The sequence below is a fragment of the Plectrocnemia conspersa genome, unplaced genomic scaffold (genome assembly GCF_051122295.1).
Source record: "Plectrocnemia conspersa isolate PC_06_02 unplaced genomic scaffold, ASM5112229v1 ptg000010l, whole genome shotgun sequence".
Lineage (NCBI taxonomy): Eukaryota > Metazoa > Arthropoda > Insecta > Trichoptera > Polycentropodidae > Plectrocnemia > Plectrocnemia conspersa.
In genome coordinates, this window is record NW_028277174.1 from 9,233,548 (window position 1) to 9,249,867 (window position 16,320).

At 29.0% G+C, this 16,320-nt stretch overlaps 3 protein-coding genes across 3 annotated transcripts; all 3 read right to left on the bottom strand.

Moving 5' to 3' along the window:
- Window positions 1–3,112: 3,112 nt before the first annotated feature.
- Window positions 3,113–6,311, bottom strand: LOC148230566 (alpha-N-acetylgalactosaminidase-like). Its single transcript, XM_088194420.1, has 9 exons — window positions 6,150–6,311; window positions 5,632–5,806; window positions 5,383–5,557; window positions 5,207–5,304; window positions 4,269–4,430; window positions 4,005–4,202; window positions 3,783–3,947; window positions 3,628–3,712; window positions 3,113–3,555 (listed from the first exon to the last, which is right to left on the bottom strand). Exons 1-9 carry the CDS (start codon window positions 6,302–6,304, stop codon window positions 3,458–3,460), a joined length of 1,311 nt encoding a protein of 436 aa, XP_088050546.1. The 5' UTR covers window positions 6,305–6,311; the 3' UTR covers window positions 3,113–3,457.
- A 2,908-nt stretch (window positions 6,312–9,219) lies between these two features.
- On the bottom strand, window positions 9,220–11,180 carry LOC148230567 (alpha-N-acetylgalactosaminidase-like). The gene is made up of 9 exons (XM_088194401.1): window positions 10,970–11,180; window positions 10,720–10,894; window positions 10,484–10,658; window positions 10,273–10,367; window positions 10,046–10,207; window positions 9,790–9,987; window positions 9,555–9,719; window positions 9,399–9,489; window positions 9,220–9,337 (listed from the first exon to the last, which is right to left on the bottom strand). The coding sequence occupies exons 1-9, from the start codon at window positions 11,122–11,124 to the stop codon at window positions 9,279–9,281; spliced, it is 1,275 nt and encodes a 424-aa protein (XP_088050527.1). The 5' UTR covers window positions 11,125–11,180; the 3' UTR covers window positions 9,220–9,278.
- A 2,632-nt stretch (window positions 11,181–13,812) lies between these two features.
- Window positions 13,813–16,270, bottom strand: LOC148230568 (alpha-N-acetylgalactosaminidase-like). Its single transcript, XM_088194314.1, has 9 exons — window positions 15,998–16,270; window positions 15,757–15,931; window positions 15,523–15,697; window positions 15,358–15,452; window positions 15,134–15,295; window positions 14,886–15,083; window positions 14,660–14,824; window positions 14,499–14,589; window positions 13,813–14,431 (listed from the first exon to the last, which is right to left on the bottom strand). Exons 1-9 carry the CDS (start codon window positions 16,150–16,152, stop codon window positions 14,397–14,399), a joined length of 1,251 nt encoding a protein of 416 aa, XP_088050440.1. The 5' UTR covers window positions 16,153–16,270; the 3' UTR covers window positions 13,813–14,396.
- Window positions 16,271–16,320: the final 50 nt, after the last annotated feature.

Genomic DNA, 16,320 nt, shown 5'->3' on the forward strand with positions numbered 1-16,320 from the left:
ATAACATAAGTTATTTACATATATCAAACAATACAAGGAATGCTTGTTTTGATATATTGAATCGTTTAAATGATAATTGGTCCATGTAATATATTTATATGAACCATTTATATGGCAGTAAAAGCAACAGCTTAAAATCGTGTTCATTGTGTTGAAAATTGTCTTATAATGACTGCATTCAAGGATATGATTTGTCACCATTGTGGCACAATGCCAAACAATGTCACAACTATTATATGAATACATTTACAACATTAAAGATGGCAATTATTGTCTGTCCGTGTAATATCTATACTTAAGAATCAATAATATCTATAAGTGTAATTTTTTAAATCAGTCTTTTATATTATACAAAAAATATAAAATGTTTACGATACACATTAGGGACTAATTCGAAAGAGAAAGAAAACGAATCGGTCGTGGGATGTTTAATGGAACCCCACCCATGGGTCAATTCGTTTGACTGATTTGACCTCGGAATCGCAGGAAACTGATAAGCTCACACGATCCGACATATCGTTATTAAGTAATGACTATATGAAGTGCGTGCCGCGAAAGATCGTAAACGGCGAACAAAGGCAGTAAAACGCTTTCCAGCCTTTGGCAAATGTCGTTCGATTTTACGGGATATTTATAAAGGGAAGTAAAAATGAATTAAAATGCGTAGTAAAAAACAGATATTAATAGAATATATAGATTATCAACTGAAGATGCTTTTGATCGTTCAAAAATATATGAGAGGTCGAAGCAATGTTTTTTAAAAAATAAAAAAATAATTGAAAAAAATCGTTCTCCATAAATACAAGTATATTTATTAGTTCTAATTAAAATTATGTTATATTTTTAGATTATATGTATATATATATATATACATTTTAGGAATTGTAATTGAAGTTAATTAGTTGTCGTACTACTTGGGGCAACCTTTGTAATATTTACTCTGCGGACTGTAGTGTTTCCATTACCAACTATCAAGCAGCCGGCTCGGGTTTGAGTTAACTCACTTTGCTACACAACGGCAATTAACTCATGTTGCCGTTCGTTCATTCAGCCGAGGATTCCACCTTTAGTTTAACTGATTACACCCACACATGTCGTAGTTTCCACACGTAGATTTATGAAACACAATTCTGTGTAGAATTTGTGCTAAATAGTGCCGAGCCCTTTTCTACAAAGCCCGAGAGCGTTAATGTGCCTACGACGTAGCCACATTAGTGAGAAAGTTTTATTATTCGCAAGTATTCAAAAAGTGTGTGTATCAGGGAAGGACAAACTATTAGAACCCACGGTTGTAATTTTAATGGCAGGTTACTTTTATATTTTTTATTAATAAATTTTCTATGAAGTGTAGATTTTTTTATAATAAAATGTATTTTATATAATGAGAATATGATATAAATATTATACATATATGAATGTTCAAATTGATACACCACAACTGATGACACGGTTTACGACGCACCTTATCTGGGAGGTACAGACCCTTGACAACACGCCGTTTAGGTCTGGTGGTCGTCGAGTCGCGCGAATTAGGTCCTCGTCGTTAGAAAGACGAAATAATGTCAGATCTTGGGTGACCCTCATGCCTGCACTACACTTTCTGGAAGTTGGCCAAGGTTGACCAAGGACAGAGAATATAGTGGGTTACTTCGGTCGAGCTCAGTCTAAAATCTCTCGGAAGTTGTCAGAGGTTACCGAGAACGAGAGGATTCAGTCGACTTGGCCTGCTTCGAGCGCTTCCGTACATTGTCGGTAAACGGACCGAAGTCGGAGCTGCTCTTTCGAGCGCGAGCGGAGAGATACTTCCCCTTTCGCTCTCTCGCGTGTTAAGTGACGAGAGTGAGAGAGATAATGATATGGTTTTTTGCAAACTGAGATAGAACGAGTATCTCGGCTCAATTTCAGTATGCGCGTAGGCGTCCTATGGTTAACACGCACGTCGAGCGCTGCATCGTGGTCACGTGGTCAAGTTATAACACGACATGCTTATCGGGGACTTCAACATACTCTTACTGACATCTATGAATATTTAAGGGCACCAAAAGGGATTAATTATATTTTTGATAGTATATTATTCTAACAGATAATATACTATCAAAAATATAATAAAAATTAAATAATTAGTGGTACTTGATTTTGTTTAAAAAAATCGTTTCGAATATCCTTATGTATTTTCTTAGATTGGTTTATATAAATGTCACACCATAACGAATTCTTATTTAGAATCGATGGCGACAAATCCTAGGATAGTCACAGATGTGGTGTTCCTATTCTGATGTATCATTTTTATGCCTTATGGCATTTTGCAAAAGCCGACAAAGATTTTGCGTAAATTAAAAAGTTTTCACTAATATTGTATTGGTGAGTGCCCACACAAACTTTTATAATTATCAGTAGCGTAATTTTAATAATATGACAATTTTAAAATTGCGATTATTTGGCACATTTTTCGATCGCGCGCAAATATGCCAGCTGTACATGACAGTAGCCGCCGTGCGTATGTCATTCACGCCCGCCGTCCGGATGAAATATGCAATTTGTGGCGGTGTGGCTGCTACTCGGAAGTCAGTAACCTTGGCCGACTTCAGTTGAACTTCGGTTCGGACAACTTCCAGAGAGTGTAGTGCAGGCATTAGAGAATGCCTCAGATTTATATGATGAGAGCTCGGCGGAGGGTGCCGATGATGGCACTCTCTGGCTGATCTCTCTAAGAATCTTATTGCAGCGTGGAGAACTTGATAGGTTGCCTTAAATTAAAGTTTACAATAGTGACCATTGGCTAGGATGGCTTTCAATGGCGACCCGACAAATTAAGAGCTTAGAGAAACTCAAAAAATAAAAAATATAATAAGCTCTCCTTTTTGCTCTGGTGGCCGTTTTAAAATCAACTGTCTGGTGTGGCTCAAAACTCTTAATATTCCTAAACCATATCACCTGGAAGAGAAAGAGTTTTTTCATAGCTTTTTTATGGTCAATTAATTTGTTAGTTCGCTCGTAATTATCTTAAACCTGCACATACGTTAATACTACATGGAATAATGTCACGTACTTTAGATTATGAACCGCTGCTTTAAAAAAATAACAGCAAATAAAATAAAAATCAAAACTCTTTATTTAACATAAGTTTACATATACTTTTTTATTAGTAATTTATATAAAACTAGTACTATACTACCCAACTATATTTCCCAACTTCAGTTTTGGTTAACAGTTAAATAGCTGTTATGAATATTTATAACTAATAATCGAAATGACGTGACTAAAAATTGTTGATTTGGTTCTGGAAATTTAAGGCTAAATACTTTTTGTGATGCCAGAGCTCACTGTGCGAGTGTTTTTGCTGCTTTAGTAAATATATTTTCTGGTTTATGATTAAAAATAATTACTAAACATATGTTCCTGCTTTTATTAATAATTTATGAAGTCATTAATGAAATGTTAGATTACGGAGGAAAAGTTAAACTTGCGAATGTATTATAATTTTGTCGTCGTAGGGTTGAACACACTCAAAATCGTCGGCAGGTGGAATCATATCAATTCTTATTGCAAGCACACCTAAAACATAATGATTAAAATTAATTATTGCGTAGATGTGTTTTTTTTTTACTACTTTCTATATATCATTACCTGTAGGATTAATTTTCGTTATGAAGCCATACTTTCCATTTCCATATGTAAGCTTATAAGACTGTGTATCAGAATGAATTACCACCTAAAGATTTAAATCATTTATTGAAATAAAAGCTATTTCTATATAATGCCAAATGATTTTAAAGGCTTACGCGAGTAGAAAAAGACAATTTGCTGTCAATCTGCAACTCCTCAAACGTAAACATTGAAGTTTTAGGAGCCCCGTCGTCATTGTGGTTAACAAAAGCAACCACCACTGATGGTATATCACATACTGTTGGCATTACTTCTCTGGTCCAAACACTTATACCATTTCTCTATACAAAAATATTTAAATAAGCCAAAGTATTTAATGATAACAATAAATTTCTTACCTCTAAAACCATAATTCCAGCTCTTCCTAATGCATCTTGGTTTATATCTATGATCGCTTTATTTAGAAGTAGATCTCTAAATTCCGGCTTCATTCTTGCAAGATCAGCGGAAATCAACAAAGGAGCGGCTAAAATTGCCCAAATCACCATTTGTACTGTGCTTTGATCATAGCTTAATCCAAAATTACCTATCACCAACTAAATAGCATTTATTATCAATTGTATGATAAATAGAACTAGAAGATAATTTATAATATATGTTACCATATCAGGATCGTTCCAATGTCCTGGACCTGCGTAACTTGCAAATCGCTTCGAATGCTTTCCAAAATATTTTATGATGCTTTCAACACTGCGCCAAGAATCTTGGATGTCGTAATAATTACGCCATATGTTACAATGCTTAATTATAGACTCATAGTCGGGCTTTAAAAAATTTAAATATAACATTATTACACATTTATGTAACATTTTTTTTCTAAAAAAAATTACATAGTTCCAAAAAAATCAGGATATTTTAAAGCAATTTTAATTTTTAAATAAAATTATCATTTTAAATACCAGTCAAACGTTTAATAAAATAAAGTTATTTAATTTAAGAAACACGTTTTTAGTAGGTATATAGAAACGTTAATCAGTTAATTTTGCTGTTTTTAAAGACTTCGTCACAAATTAATAAAATAATTTTTAGTTCCAAACAACAAAATAATAGTTATAAATAAGTTTAAATATATATTGAATTAAATTTATTTTTTTGTAAATTTTGCAATATGACAGTAGTTAATGTGCTAGTGACGGTGACTTTTTGGATTCTTACCATAAATACATTAAAAATATAATATTCAATTCCTTTTATATATGTATATTATCTATTTAGGCAGTATCTTTAACCAAATCACTTCTCTGCAATACCTAAAGTATATTATTTGATTTAAAGATGATGTTTTGAATCACTAAGTATTTTATAAAATTTATTATTAAAAGTAATTTTATTTTTTAAATTGAACTGAATAAAAATTAATTGTAATATTTATCTTTAATTTAAAAATAAATCTTAGTAATTAGAGTTTTCACTACCTAAATGGAAAATTAAGTTTTATCAAATAACAAAATTTTCTATTGTGAGGTCTTTGGCTAATTAGGTTTAAGGTATGCACTTAAACAGCAAATAAATTACATATGACTACTATTTTACAACTTACAAGCATATTGTGTATAATTTCTTGATAAAATGGCCAACTGCATGAATACAACATTGATCTTCCAGTAGCATTCAATGCATTGCCAAATTTGGGATAACCTAAAATAATTTAATTTTATATAATAATTTAAGAAATTAAATAAAAACAAATTTAATATTTTAATATTGTATAAATACCTTCATCCATTAAATCCACATCAACGTTACAACCGTCCAATTTTACATAATCTACGTCCCATTCAGCAAATGTATTCGCATCAATCTCCTCATAGTTTTGACTTCCTGGATATCCCTCACAAGTGTGCGAGCCAAAATCTTCATAAATACCAAACTTCAAACCTTTATTGTGAATCTATGCACATAAAAATATAAGCAATTCATAATAAAATGATTTGTAGTTTTGCTATTAAGCTTTTCAATACTTACATAATCGCCTATGAATTTCATTCCGCGTGGAAATCTGGCATTATCTGGTACTAATTTACCATCTTCATCTCTTTTCCGTTCCATCCAACAATCATCGATTCCAATGTAATTATATCCTGCTTTTAAATATCCATCAGAAGCCATACGATCAACAGTGTCCATTATCAGCTTTTCACTATAAATATTAATAATATAATTGTAATACCTTAAATCAATATCAGCGTACGATTACTTTTTTTCAGACAAATTTTCATTTATTTTTAAAAATCATTGTATGATACTCCAAATATTTGTCTCAAAAGATAGTTAAAGTAAACCTAAAAAAATAGCATTAAGAAGTTGCTTCATTCTATGATGAAAATACCACAAGTTTAAAAGGTAAATTTTATATTCAGACATATTCAAAGTTTAATACTAGATTTACACATTTTTTACTTATTTATAACAAAAAATCTTAAACGCAAATAAATATGACATTTCTAATATAAATTCTATACGTAACAATTAAAATTGAATACCTTATACATTCTTCAGGTCTGTCTTCGCAGTCAATTATGCATCTATAACGTTGCCAAGTCAACCATCCCATCGGTGGCGTTAGAGCTATGCCATTATCTAAACTAGTCACCGGATCCCACCAAAATAACAGTAAAGACAATAGTAGCACTCGCATTTTACAAAAATCTAGAATGTTATTGGTATATCTTTATATATAGCTAGTGTTCTAAATAAACATTCGCTTTATCAATGTTTAGCAACTTGCATACCTGACTTTTGCTGTTGTTGAAACTGATCTCTTATCATCAATGTGGACTCATTTTATATGCTGATTGGTAATCTTTTCAATGTGATTTCATTTATTTATAATAAAATGACACAATCAAAACATTACATAGAAAATAAATTAATTTACATGTTATTAATATTTAATGCAAATTGTCTAGTTTAAATCTTTGTAAAATTTATTTACTTTCTTTCATTTGTTTTATTTTGTTTTATGTTACAGAAAATCGTATTACTAGCAACTTCACTTGTTATTTGAAATTTGCTGATTTTTCGAGAATTTTCAGAGCCGTTTTTTTGTTTAAAATTTAATATGTGCGAATATTTTTAAATGTTTTACAAACGCTGCATTTTTTTATACCGCTGCACAAGAAAATGTGTGTCCGTCTTAGATGTTAGTGGAAGCTTTTATCTATTAAAGCTGGAAGTATTTGCATGGCAAAAAATGGCTTTTCACAAAATAACGCCATAAAAGGTTGACGAACTCGTTTTTTCAATAATCCAAATAGATTTTAAATCTTTATCTTTCTATAAATATGAAAAATTTACAGTGGCAATATTGACAATTTTCTCTACAATTCGGGTTTTTCAATACAATTTGCCTACAATATTTTATTTATATAATGACTAGGTAAAAATTGTTGCAATGTTTTTAACCATTTTTTATAGAGTTCAGACCTTTCACCTTTAGACTAGCATTTGTTCAGAGCTTTTCAGAACTCTCTAAATTATGTAAATTAATAAAATTTACACTTCTGCTAAAACCACTTTTTTTCAGTGTTTTGTAATCCCAAGAGTTTTCTTAGATTCAAGTATATGTCAATATTATCAATCAAAATTCACATACACAATTGCTTAATGTTACTGCTGAATTTATAAATAAATTATTTTAAAAACATTAAAAATATGATAGATGCATGTTAGCTGGTAATTTAATAAAAAAACAAATCATTATTAATTTGATTAATATTAATATCTTAGTAGGGTAGAGGTATCGTAATTATATTTCTCTCAAAATCTCATAGTTCAAATGAGTAAAATTCTATGGAAATCGTACTCGAGTAGTTTTCATGTTTCGGGAAGCCAGGCATTTGCTTGCTTATCGGTAAAATCATAAAAAATATTTTTGGTCAATATTTGCATTTACATAATTATAATATGGTAAAAAAGCATACATAGAAAAATTTATTTATTTTTATAACTATAATTAGTAAAATTATAAAATAAAAATTGAGATACATATTTTATTTTTTATGAGAAAAATAAGTTCTTAGAAAAGACAAGGCACTCAGCGACGAATCATATTGTAGTGAATGTCCCGGCCGTTAAGAATACTAGCTTTCCGTTGATGTTGGCTATATAATCAAATGTTCATATAAAAAAATTAGAATTTATGTCCGTTCTTCAGTTGATTTCAAAATCTTATATTCATTTCGTCTACTTCAATTATTATTTTTTACTGGAAAAATATTTGTGATTTATAATTTGTTTCTTTTTCATCACAATATTGCCGAAATCATCGTCAGTATTCTCTTTACTTTGATATTTAAAAAACTTCGTTCTAATTAATCTTTCCCATTATTCAAATATATTGGAGCAGCTTAGAAAATAGTCGAGCTCTTGTAAAAAATATAATAAACTAATGTAAATCTCATTCAGAGACACGAGACGTCAAAAAATTTGAGAATTCCCGGGAATACGACACATTCCTAGATGACATTCAAGTTGATGTTACTTAAACTATCCTTAAACGAATTAATGTAGTACACACTGTATGTATATAAGAGGAGATATAGAAAATAAGTCACAACTGACCATTTAAGTTATTCAGTATAAAAACGTCCTTTCTTTTGGGTACCCCTAATTCTTACGATTTTGATGGGAACGCTCTAGCTAGAGAAACTTCTACTCAAGATCTCGGAATCTTTTGAGAGCAAGTGAAAGTTGGAAAGTAAGCGAAGTCTGCCAAATCTTTCAAGTAACGCGTTTCACCTAAACAATCAGTTTTTCGTGATTCTTGCAGAAAGTTGCATGTCACTAAGCATTTTTTGTGTTGTTGATAATCCAACTATTCTCAAGGAATTACAGTTTTTGATTTCAGGCTACCTATGAGAGTCATAATCGCGTCTTCTTACGATTCCCATTAGAGCCAATTCGCATATGGCTATCGCCATCCAGCTCCTTAATACGCTGGCATTTTCATCGGCAATAAATTCCTTATAATATTTTTTTAACAAAAATACAAACTGTTTAAAAATTGCTTATTTAAATCACAGTAATACTATTATATAATATATTGTATTATTTAATATGTAATTTAAATAATATATTCAATTTCCAGTGAAATCTATTTTTATTCTGTCGAAATATAATACAGATAAGATAAACACATGTCCATTGTTAAAAAATATATATATATACAAAAAAAATATTTATTTATTAAAAGTATGTTGATAAATCATGTCATTAAATAACGAATAGATATAATCAAAATGTCATTCAATATTTGTATTGATTTTATGACACATTGGGTTCAAATCACTCCTATCGTACAAATCAAAGTTATATCATTTGACATTAATTACGATATTAAACAATGACTTGTTAAGATAATGATGTGCTAAATTGAATACATAATATTACGAAATATATTTGTGTTACTATGATATAATTTAATGAAAATAAATTGTATCGAATTCTGAATCGATAGCATATATCATATGTATATAAAATCAACTTTATAATGTTTAGTAATTTGTCAATATAATTTATAATAAAAAATGCAGTAATAAAATAATATAACAATTTTATTTATTTTTTTCTTATTAACAAAATATATAACAGTCATAAAAAGTTCACTTCATTCAATAATTATGATTTCGAGTATCAGTTTCCTTTATCGTAAGCTTTAAAGTCAAGACTCCTAAAAAGAAATTATTTTATTTATTTATATATTCACGAGTTTAATATCAATTTTATTATACCTGTAGGATTCACCATAACGGTAAAGCTATACATGTCATTAGCCTTGTCATAATCTAGCCTCCACATTTGAGTGCTAGACGGCATGATTTCCTTTAGTAAAAAAATAGTTACAGATTATATATATTATATTATATAATAAAAAATATAAAGCTCACCTCAATTGTATAATAATTATTGTTATCCATTTCAAGTTCTTTAAAAGTAAATGTAGATACTCTAGGTGTTCCATCAGTATTGTGATTAACAAACGCTAATGCTAGTGATGGTACATTATTTTTCAATGGAGTTATTTCTCTTTTCCAAGCATACGTCTTTCTTTTCTATTAAAACAATAATTAATTTTTTCTAGCATATTATATATAATACATATATGAAGATATATAAACGTACTTCTGCAACTCTAATTCCAGCTCTTCCAAGAATATCTTGATTTATAGCAATGAAATCTTTGTTAAGTATAATTTCTTTAAACTCAGGCTTCATCCTTGCAAGATCAGCAGAGATTAACAAAGGTGCTGCTAATATAGACCAAATGGACATTTGAACTTTGCTTTGATCAAAACTCAATCCAAAATTACCGATGATTAGCTAAAAATATATTTTTATTTAAAACCATATATTGCTATATTTAAAATATTAAATTTACCATATCAGGATCGTTCCAATGTCCTGGTCCAGCATATGTAGCTAAACGCCTCGAATTATTACCGAAATAATTCATTATGAAGTCGATACTAGACCAAGAATCATCAATGTCGTACCAGTTTCGCCACAAATTACAATGTTCCATGATTGAAGAGAAATTAGGCTAAAAATAAATTTATTATTTAATAAATTGCCTATTCATAAGATACATTATTTTATAATAAGTACCATAATTCCATTAACTTCTTGATATACAGGCCAACTGCAAGAATAAAGCATCGGTCTTCCAGTCTTATTTAATAGTGCCCCAAAGAGTGGATATCCTATATAGATAAATACATATAGTATGTTACAACAATAACTAATCAATATTTAAATATATTTATAAAACTGGTGTATTATTAAAATATTTTAAAATATATAAGGTAATATAATATACCATCGTCCATTAAATCAAGATCTACGTAACATCCATCTAATTTTACATAATCAACATCCCATTCGCCAAATGTCTCCGTATCTATTTCCATATGATTCAGACTACCAGGATATCCAGCACAAGTGTATGTACCAAAATCTTCATATATGCCAAATTTCAATCCTTTATTGTGCAACTGTTAAAAAAATATAATAATTGATCACAAATATATTACAAATAATTATATTTATACTTACATAATCTCCAATGTATTTCATTCCATTAGGAAACCTCGTCTTATCAGGGACTAATTTCTGATCTTCATCCCTCTCCATTTCTGGCCAACAATCATCAATTCCGACATATTCATAACCAGCTTCTAAATATCCTTCAGAAACTAATAAATCAGCAGTTGTTGTTATGAGATTTTCACTGTGTAATAATATATATATTTTATAGTAAATTATAAATAGTTGATACAATATTTCTAATATATATAATACTAACCTTATACACTCTTCTGGTCTTGTTTTACAATCTGTGATGCATCGGTATCGTTGCCATGTTAACCAGCCCATCGGAGGAGTCAACGCAACTCCATTATCCAAACCCAATATAGGTTTAAATAAAAGTAACATTAATAACGATCTTAAAGTAATCATGGTAACGCTTTGTAATGTAATGTATAAGGTTTGCCTTGTAATGATATTTACATGTTCGTTGTCTTCTATTTTATACAAAGATTACAATTTACCGAGTGGAAATAATTGATTAAAAGCCCGATATTCTCTCTTATCACTGATAAAAAAACTGCTCACAGGATACACCACAGGGTACCTGTATGTTATAATTTACATTTCTTGCGCAATATCTAGTACAAAAAAATTTACAATGCAAATTTGAAATCAGATATGTAATGAAAATGTGTCAGTATATATTATTTATGTTCTATCAATCGAGTACAAACTGTATGATTAGTAAAAATAAATAGTTTTAGTAGAGAAGACTCTTTTCAGTAGAAAATTGCACTCCACGTGATATTTTTTCTGTAATATAAATTATTTTATAATATATATAAATCAATATTAGAAAAATATTTTTAAATATTTAATCCAATTAAAATATTTTTTAGTATTTAATCTATAATTTTTACTAAAAAAATAAATACATTATAACATAAAAGTAGTAATAAGAAAATCAAACATTTGATTAGCTCAACTCGACCAAATAAAATTTTAACAGAACTCTTTATTTAACTGAAATTTACATTATACATATACATAGAACACGAAAATAACACTAATAGCTAAAGTCATTGAAGACATAGTTTCGAAGAGATCATTATCAGGGCGCGCAGACCATAAGCAGCGCGCCATCTAAGAAATGTGTCGGCGGAGTGCGTTCTAAGGTTGTGATACAGACTTTTGTCTCACCTTAAACTTGTAGACTTTTAATGCTGTTATGTTTATCTTAACGAGTAGAAATTTTTCTCTTCCATCTGAGCTGTATTTGCTCTTGTTTATTCTGAATCTTGTATAGACTTTTCTGCTGATATTTTAATGCGAATATGAAATATTTGTGTAATACCTAATATTTGTGAAGAGCTAAATTTTCTACAAAATTTGCTATTATCTTAGCAGTGTATATCAAATACAAAGTTAGTACCATCTAAGGATTGCAATCATACCGCAATTTTTAATACCGGTATTACCAATAGTAAAAAACAGTCAATACCGGTATTACCGGTATTGAAATTATTATTATTTATTTTTAGTTGGTAGTAAAAAAACACCGAAAAAATAATTTACATACATTCAAAGTCGAACGGAAAGTTTTTGCTTTAATATATTGTTGAATATATAATACATGCTTGCGAATTTTGCGAAAAATCCAAGGATTCAAGAATCGGAACATTTTCTTTAAAAATATTGATTGAATATGTACTAACTATTGTTGATTTCGTATTTTTTATATAATAATCAAGCAGGTCAAATTTCGACATTTATGACAAATTATCCGTCTGTCTGTTTATACATATTCGTGTTTCAAACAATAAGAACCTTTTAAACAATTTTCCTTACATTCAGGTACTTCTAAAAATACTTTATACACTGATCCTTTATTGTGTTGTCTACAAGTACTCATAAAAATTAATAAAATGACTGTACAAAAACCTTCATGTCCCATTTATATTTTCACTTTATTCATTTACTATATTGTTCGAAAAAAAAATTTTTTTTCTAAATACGGGCACCAAATCTTTCTTCTTTTGAAACAATCCTATTTGCTCAACCGCTTTTGGATGTCTCCTTAATTTTTATACCACTCACCAATTTATTCTAATGAAATATATTCCTATATTACTCAATATTTTTTGCCAGCTACGATTTTCCGAAAGAATCTTATGAGAAAAGTGTGTGTAAAAAATTGTAAATCTGTTTGTTTTAAAAGCGACATATTTTTTTCCAAAAACAGATTTATGTAATAGAGATGTTATTTATTTATATATTATTATTTTACTTATTGCATATTTTATATTTATTGTAAAATATCGCAATAATTTTTATTTTAAAAAGATATCTCAAGTTTAATTATATATTTCTACTCATGTTAAAAGTAACATAAATTAAATATTATTTATAAATGTTTACGTAAATATTATAGAATACGTAAATACGTTAATACGTAAATACTGCATAATATTTTTTTACATTAATATCCTACGCCGATAAGACTGCTTCAGTTGATCCTTTAAAATGAGCATTATTTTATTCCTTGTTTCTCCTTTCATACAATATGTATATGAATGCCATTGAAACATCGTTTTATTAAAAAAAATCGGTGTTACCGATATTTCATTTTGTGATTCTGATATTAGCAAAGATTTTTGTTCTAATACAGGTATTACCGGTATCAGTAATACCGGTATTGCACTCCCTAGTTTAATCACGATACTTTGTAGAGCAGTATGAAGTATATATTATTATAAAAATATAACTATTCGTGCCAATTTGCGTTGAATAAATATATTACAAAACTTTTTTTAGCGTATTTTTGAGAAGAACTGCTTACATATTTCAACTGTTCAAAATCTCTTGTTTTAAACATTGAACCGTTATTTTTTAAGCATGAACTTCTGACAATAACTGTTAGTTTTGAATGAATTTTTTGGGGTTTTAAACTACTATTTTGTAACATAAAATAAATCAAAACCACTTCAAAGATATTTTTTAAATTGTATATACAACTTTTTATTATTGCATAATGTATAATTATTATTAGTACTTGAAAAATATTATGTAATAGGGTGTATACATAATGTTTAATGTTAAGAAATAAGAGATAACATCAAAAAAATGAAATGTATTTGTCAAAATCAAAGATAACAAACGTCATATTTATTAAGTATTACATATGATTTCACAATCTTCTCTTTTTAAATAGTAGTAAATAATAATATTTTATACCAATTTTATACTTTAAAAGTACTAAAATTCGAACATTTTGCTTTTTGGTATACTGTATTTACTGTGGAATGCTTAATAATATTTTGCAATCTGTTTACAATATTTAATAAAAATTTTAAAATAACACAAATAATGATATGTGTTACATATAAATTATATGACTTAACTATATTAACGAAATAATATTTTTACGACTAACATAATCTGATTCACTGTATAATTTATTATTGTTATATAAATTTAGTGCTGTATTTATCTCAGAACCATAAAGCTTTTTAATCCTTTTCGTTGCAACTAAAACTAGGTGTCAATGAATAAAAAATCATATGTGATTTTACATATTATTGTTATGTTTTAAGACAAGAGATTCGCAATTATATTGAAGGCAATATTGAATTAATAACTGTGATACATCAAATAAGCAATGTTCGATAAGTATACACTGCATTTATAACAAATTAAACAACTTAGATAGCCAAGACGATATTCAAAATCAGAACTCCTGCAAAAAAATAATGTTGTTGAGTAAAACCTACAGTAAATACATAATACAAACAATTAATTCTTACCTGTAGGATTAACCATAACGGTAAAACTACTCATATCATTTTCATGGTCATATCCATACTTCCAAGATTGTGTAGAAGAAGGCCAAATTTCCTATTAAGAATTGCAAATTTTAATGTTAATACTTTTACAAGAGTATATATTTGTACTTATATAAGCATACTTTAATTACGTAGTCACCGATAATTTCCATCTCAAGTTCATTATAAGTAAATGTCTCAACTCTAGGCGTTCCATCAGTATTGTGATTGACAAACACAAGAGCGAAGGATGTCCCATTATTTTTTATCGGAGTTATTTCCTTCTTCCACGCGTGAATTCCTTGTTTCTATTAAAAATACAATGTTTTACTAAAGATTTAAAATATTTTTAAAACAAATATTACATACTTCTATAACTCTTATTCCAGCCCTGCCAAGAATGTCTTGATTTATAGCTATAATATCCTTGTTCAGTAATATCTCTTTAAATTCAGGCTTCATTATCGCAAGATCGGCAGATATTAATAAAGGTGCTGCTAGTACTGCCCAAACTGCCATCTGTACTTTGCTTTGGTCGTAACTCAATCCAAAATTACCAATAACCAACTAAAAAATGTTTTATTAATCAATTTAAATTAATAAAATATCAATATTACCATATCAGGATCGTTCCAATGTCCAGGTCCAGCAAATTTAGCAAGACGTCTCGAATTGTCGGCGAAGTATAGTATAATTTCTTCAATACTGCTCCAAGAATCGTCAATATCACTCCAGTTGCGCCACAAATTGCAATGCTTAGCGATTAGCTCCAAATCAGGCTGAAATTTTTTCCATCATTTAAAACAGTCGTACATACTATAAATATAATTTTATTAAATACCCGAATTCCATTCGCTTCTTTATATACAGGCCAACTGCAAGAATAAAGCATCGGTCTTCCAGTCTTGTTCAATAGCTCACCAAATTTAGGATATCCTATTTAATTCATATAACATTTATTTTATACTTATTTAAATTTATTACACAAATAATATAAAAAATATACCTTCATCCATTAAATCTACGTCTACATAACATCCGTCTAATTTAACATAATCTACATCCCATTCGCCAAACGTATTTGCGTCAATTTCTAAATGATTTAAGCTACCAGGATATCCAGCACAAGTGTATGTACCAAAATCTTCATATATACCAAATTTCAATCCTTTTTCGTGTAACTGTTAACAAAATAAAAATTTATTCCAATTCTATAATGACTAATTTCAGGCATATTTACATAATCTGCAACATATTTCATTCCATTCGGGAACCTAGACTTATCTGCGACTAATTTCTGATTTTCGTCTCTCTCCATTTCCGGCCAGCAATCGTCAATTCCAACATATTCATAACCAGCTTCTAAATATCCTTCAGAAACTAATAAATCGGCAGTTCTTGTTATGAGTTTTTCACTGTATAATAAATTATGCATTTATTATAAGATGATATCTAAAGTTTGTAATATAATCTAAACTAACCTTATACACTCGTCTGGTCTTGAATTGCAATCTGTTATGCATCGGAATCGTTGCCAAGTTAACCAGCCCATCGGCGGAGTCAAAGCCAATCCATTATCCAAACTTAATATGGGTTTGAATAACAGTAACACAAATAAAAATTGAACTAATCCCATGTTGTTTCATTAACAAAATGATGTTGAAACTTATTTCGTCTACCATTATATATACTGATTACGTTATATTAAGTGGACTGATTATGTGTACCTAATTAGATATCAATAAATTCGCACAAATTATGCTTATCTCTTGAAGGATTACAGGGCATAACTTCACTAGTGTAT

Bases quoted from the DNA above. Each gene is read 5' to 3' on its own strand.
- LOC148230566 (XM_088194420.1), bottom strand. From the start codon at position 6,304: ATGCGAGTGCTACTATTGTCTTTACTGTTATTTTGGTGGGATCCGGTG. The intron at 3,948-4,004 runs GTAAGAAATTTA...ATTTTTGTATAG, and splicing joins CTGGAATTATGGTTTTAGAG to AGAAATGGTATAAGTGTTTG. The intron at 3,713-3,782 runs GTAAGCCTTTAA...TTAAATCTTTAG, and splicing joins AATTGTCTTTTTCTACTCGC to GTGGTAATTCATTCTGATAC.
- LOC148230567 (XM_088194401.1), bottom strand. From the start codon at position 11,124: ATGATTACTTTAAGATCGTTATTAATGTTACTTTTATTTAAACCTATA. The intron at 10,659-10,719 runs GTAAGTATAAAT...TTTTTTTAACAG, and splicing joins TGAAATACATTGGAGATTAT to TTGCACAATAAAGGATTGAA. The intron at 10,208-10,272 runs GTACTTATTATA...ATTTATTTTTAG, and splicing joins AAGAAGTTAATGGAATTATG to CCTAATTTCTCTTCAATCAT.
- LOC148230568 (XM_088194314.1), bottom strand. From the start codon at position 16,152: ATGGGATTAGTTCAATTTTTATTTGTGTTACTGTTATTCAAACCCATA. The intron at 15,453-15,522 runs GTATATTTTTTA...TGAATTAAATAG, and splicing joins CGTAGATTTAATGGATGAAG to GATATCCTAAATTTGGTGAG. The intron at 14,590-14,659 runs GTATGCTTATAT...AATTCTTAATAG, and splicing joins TCGGTGACTACGTAATTAAA to GAAATTTGGCCTTCTTCTAC.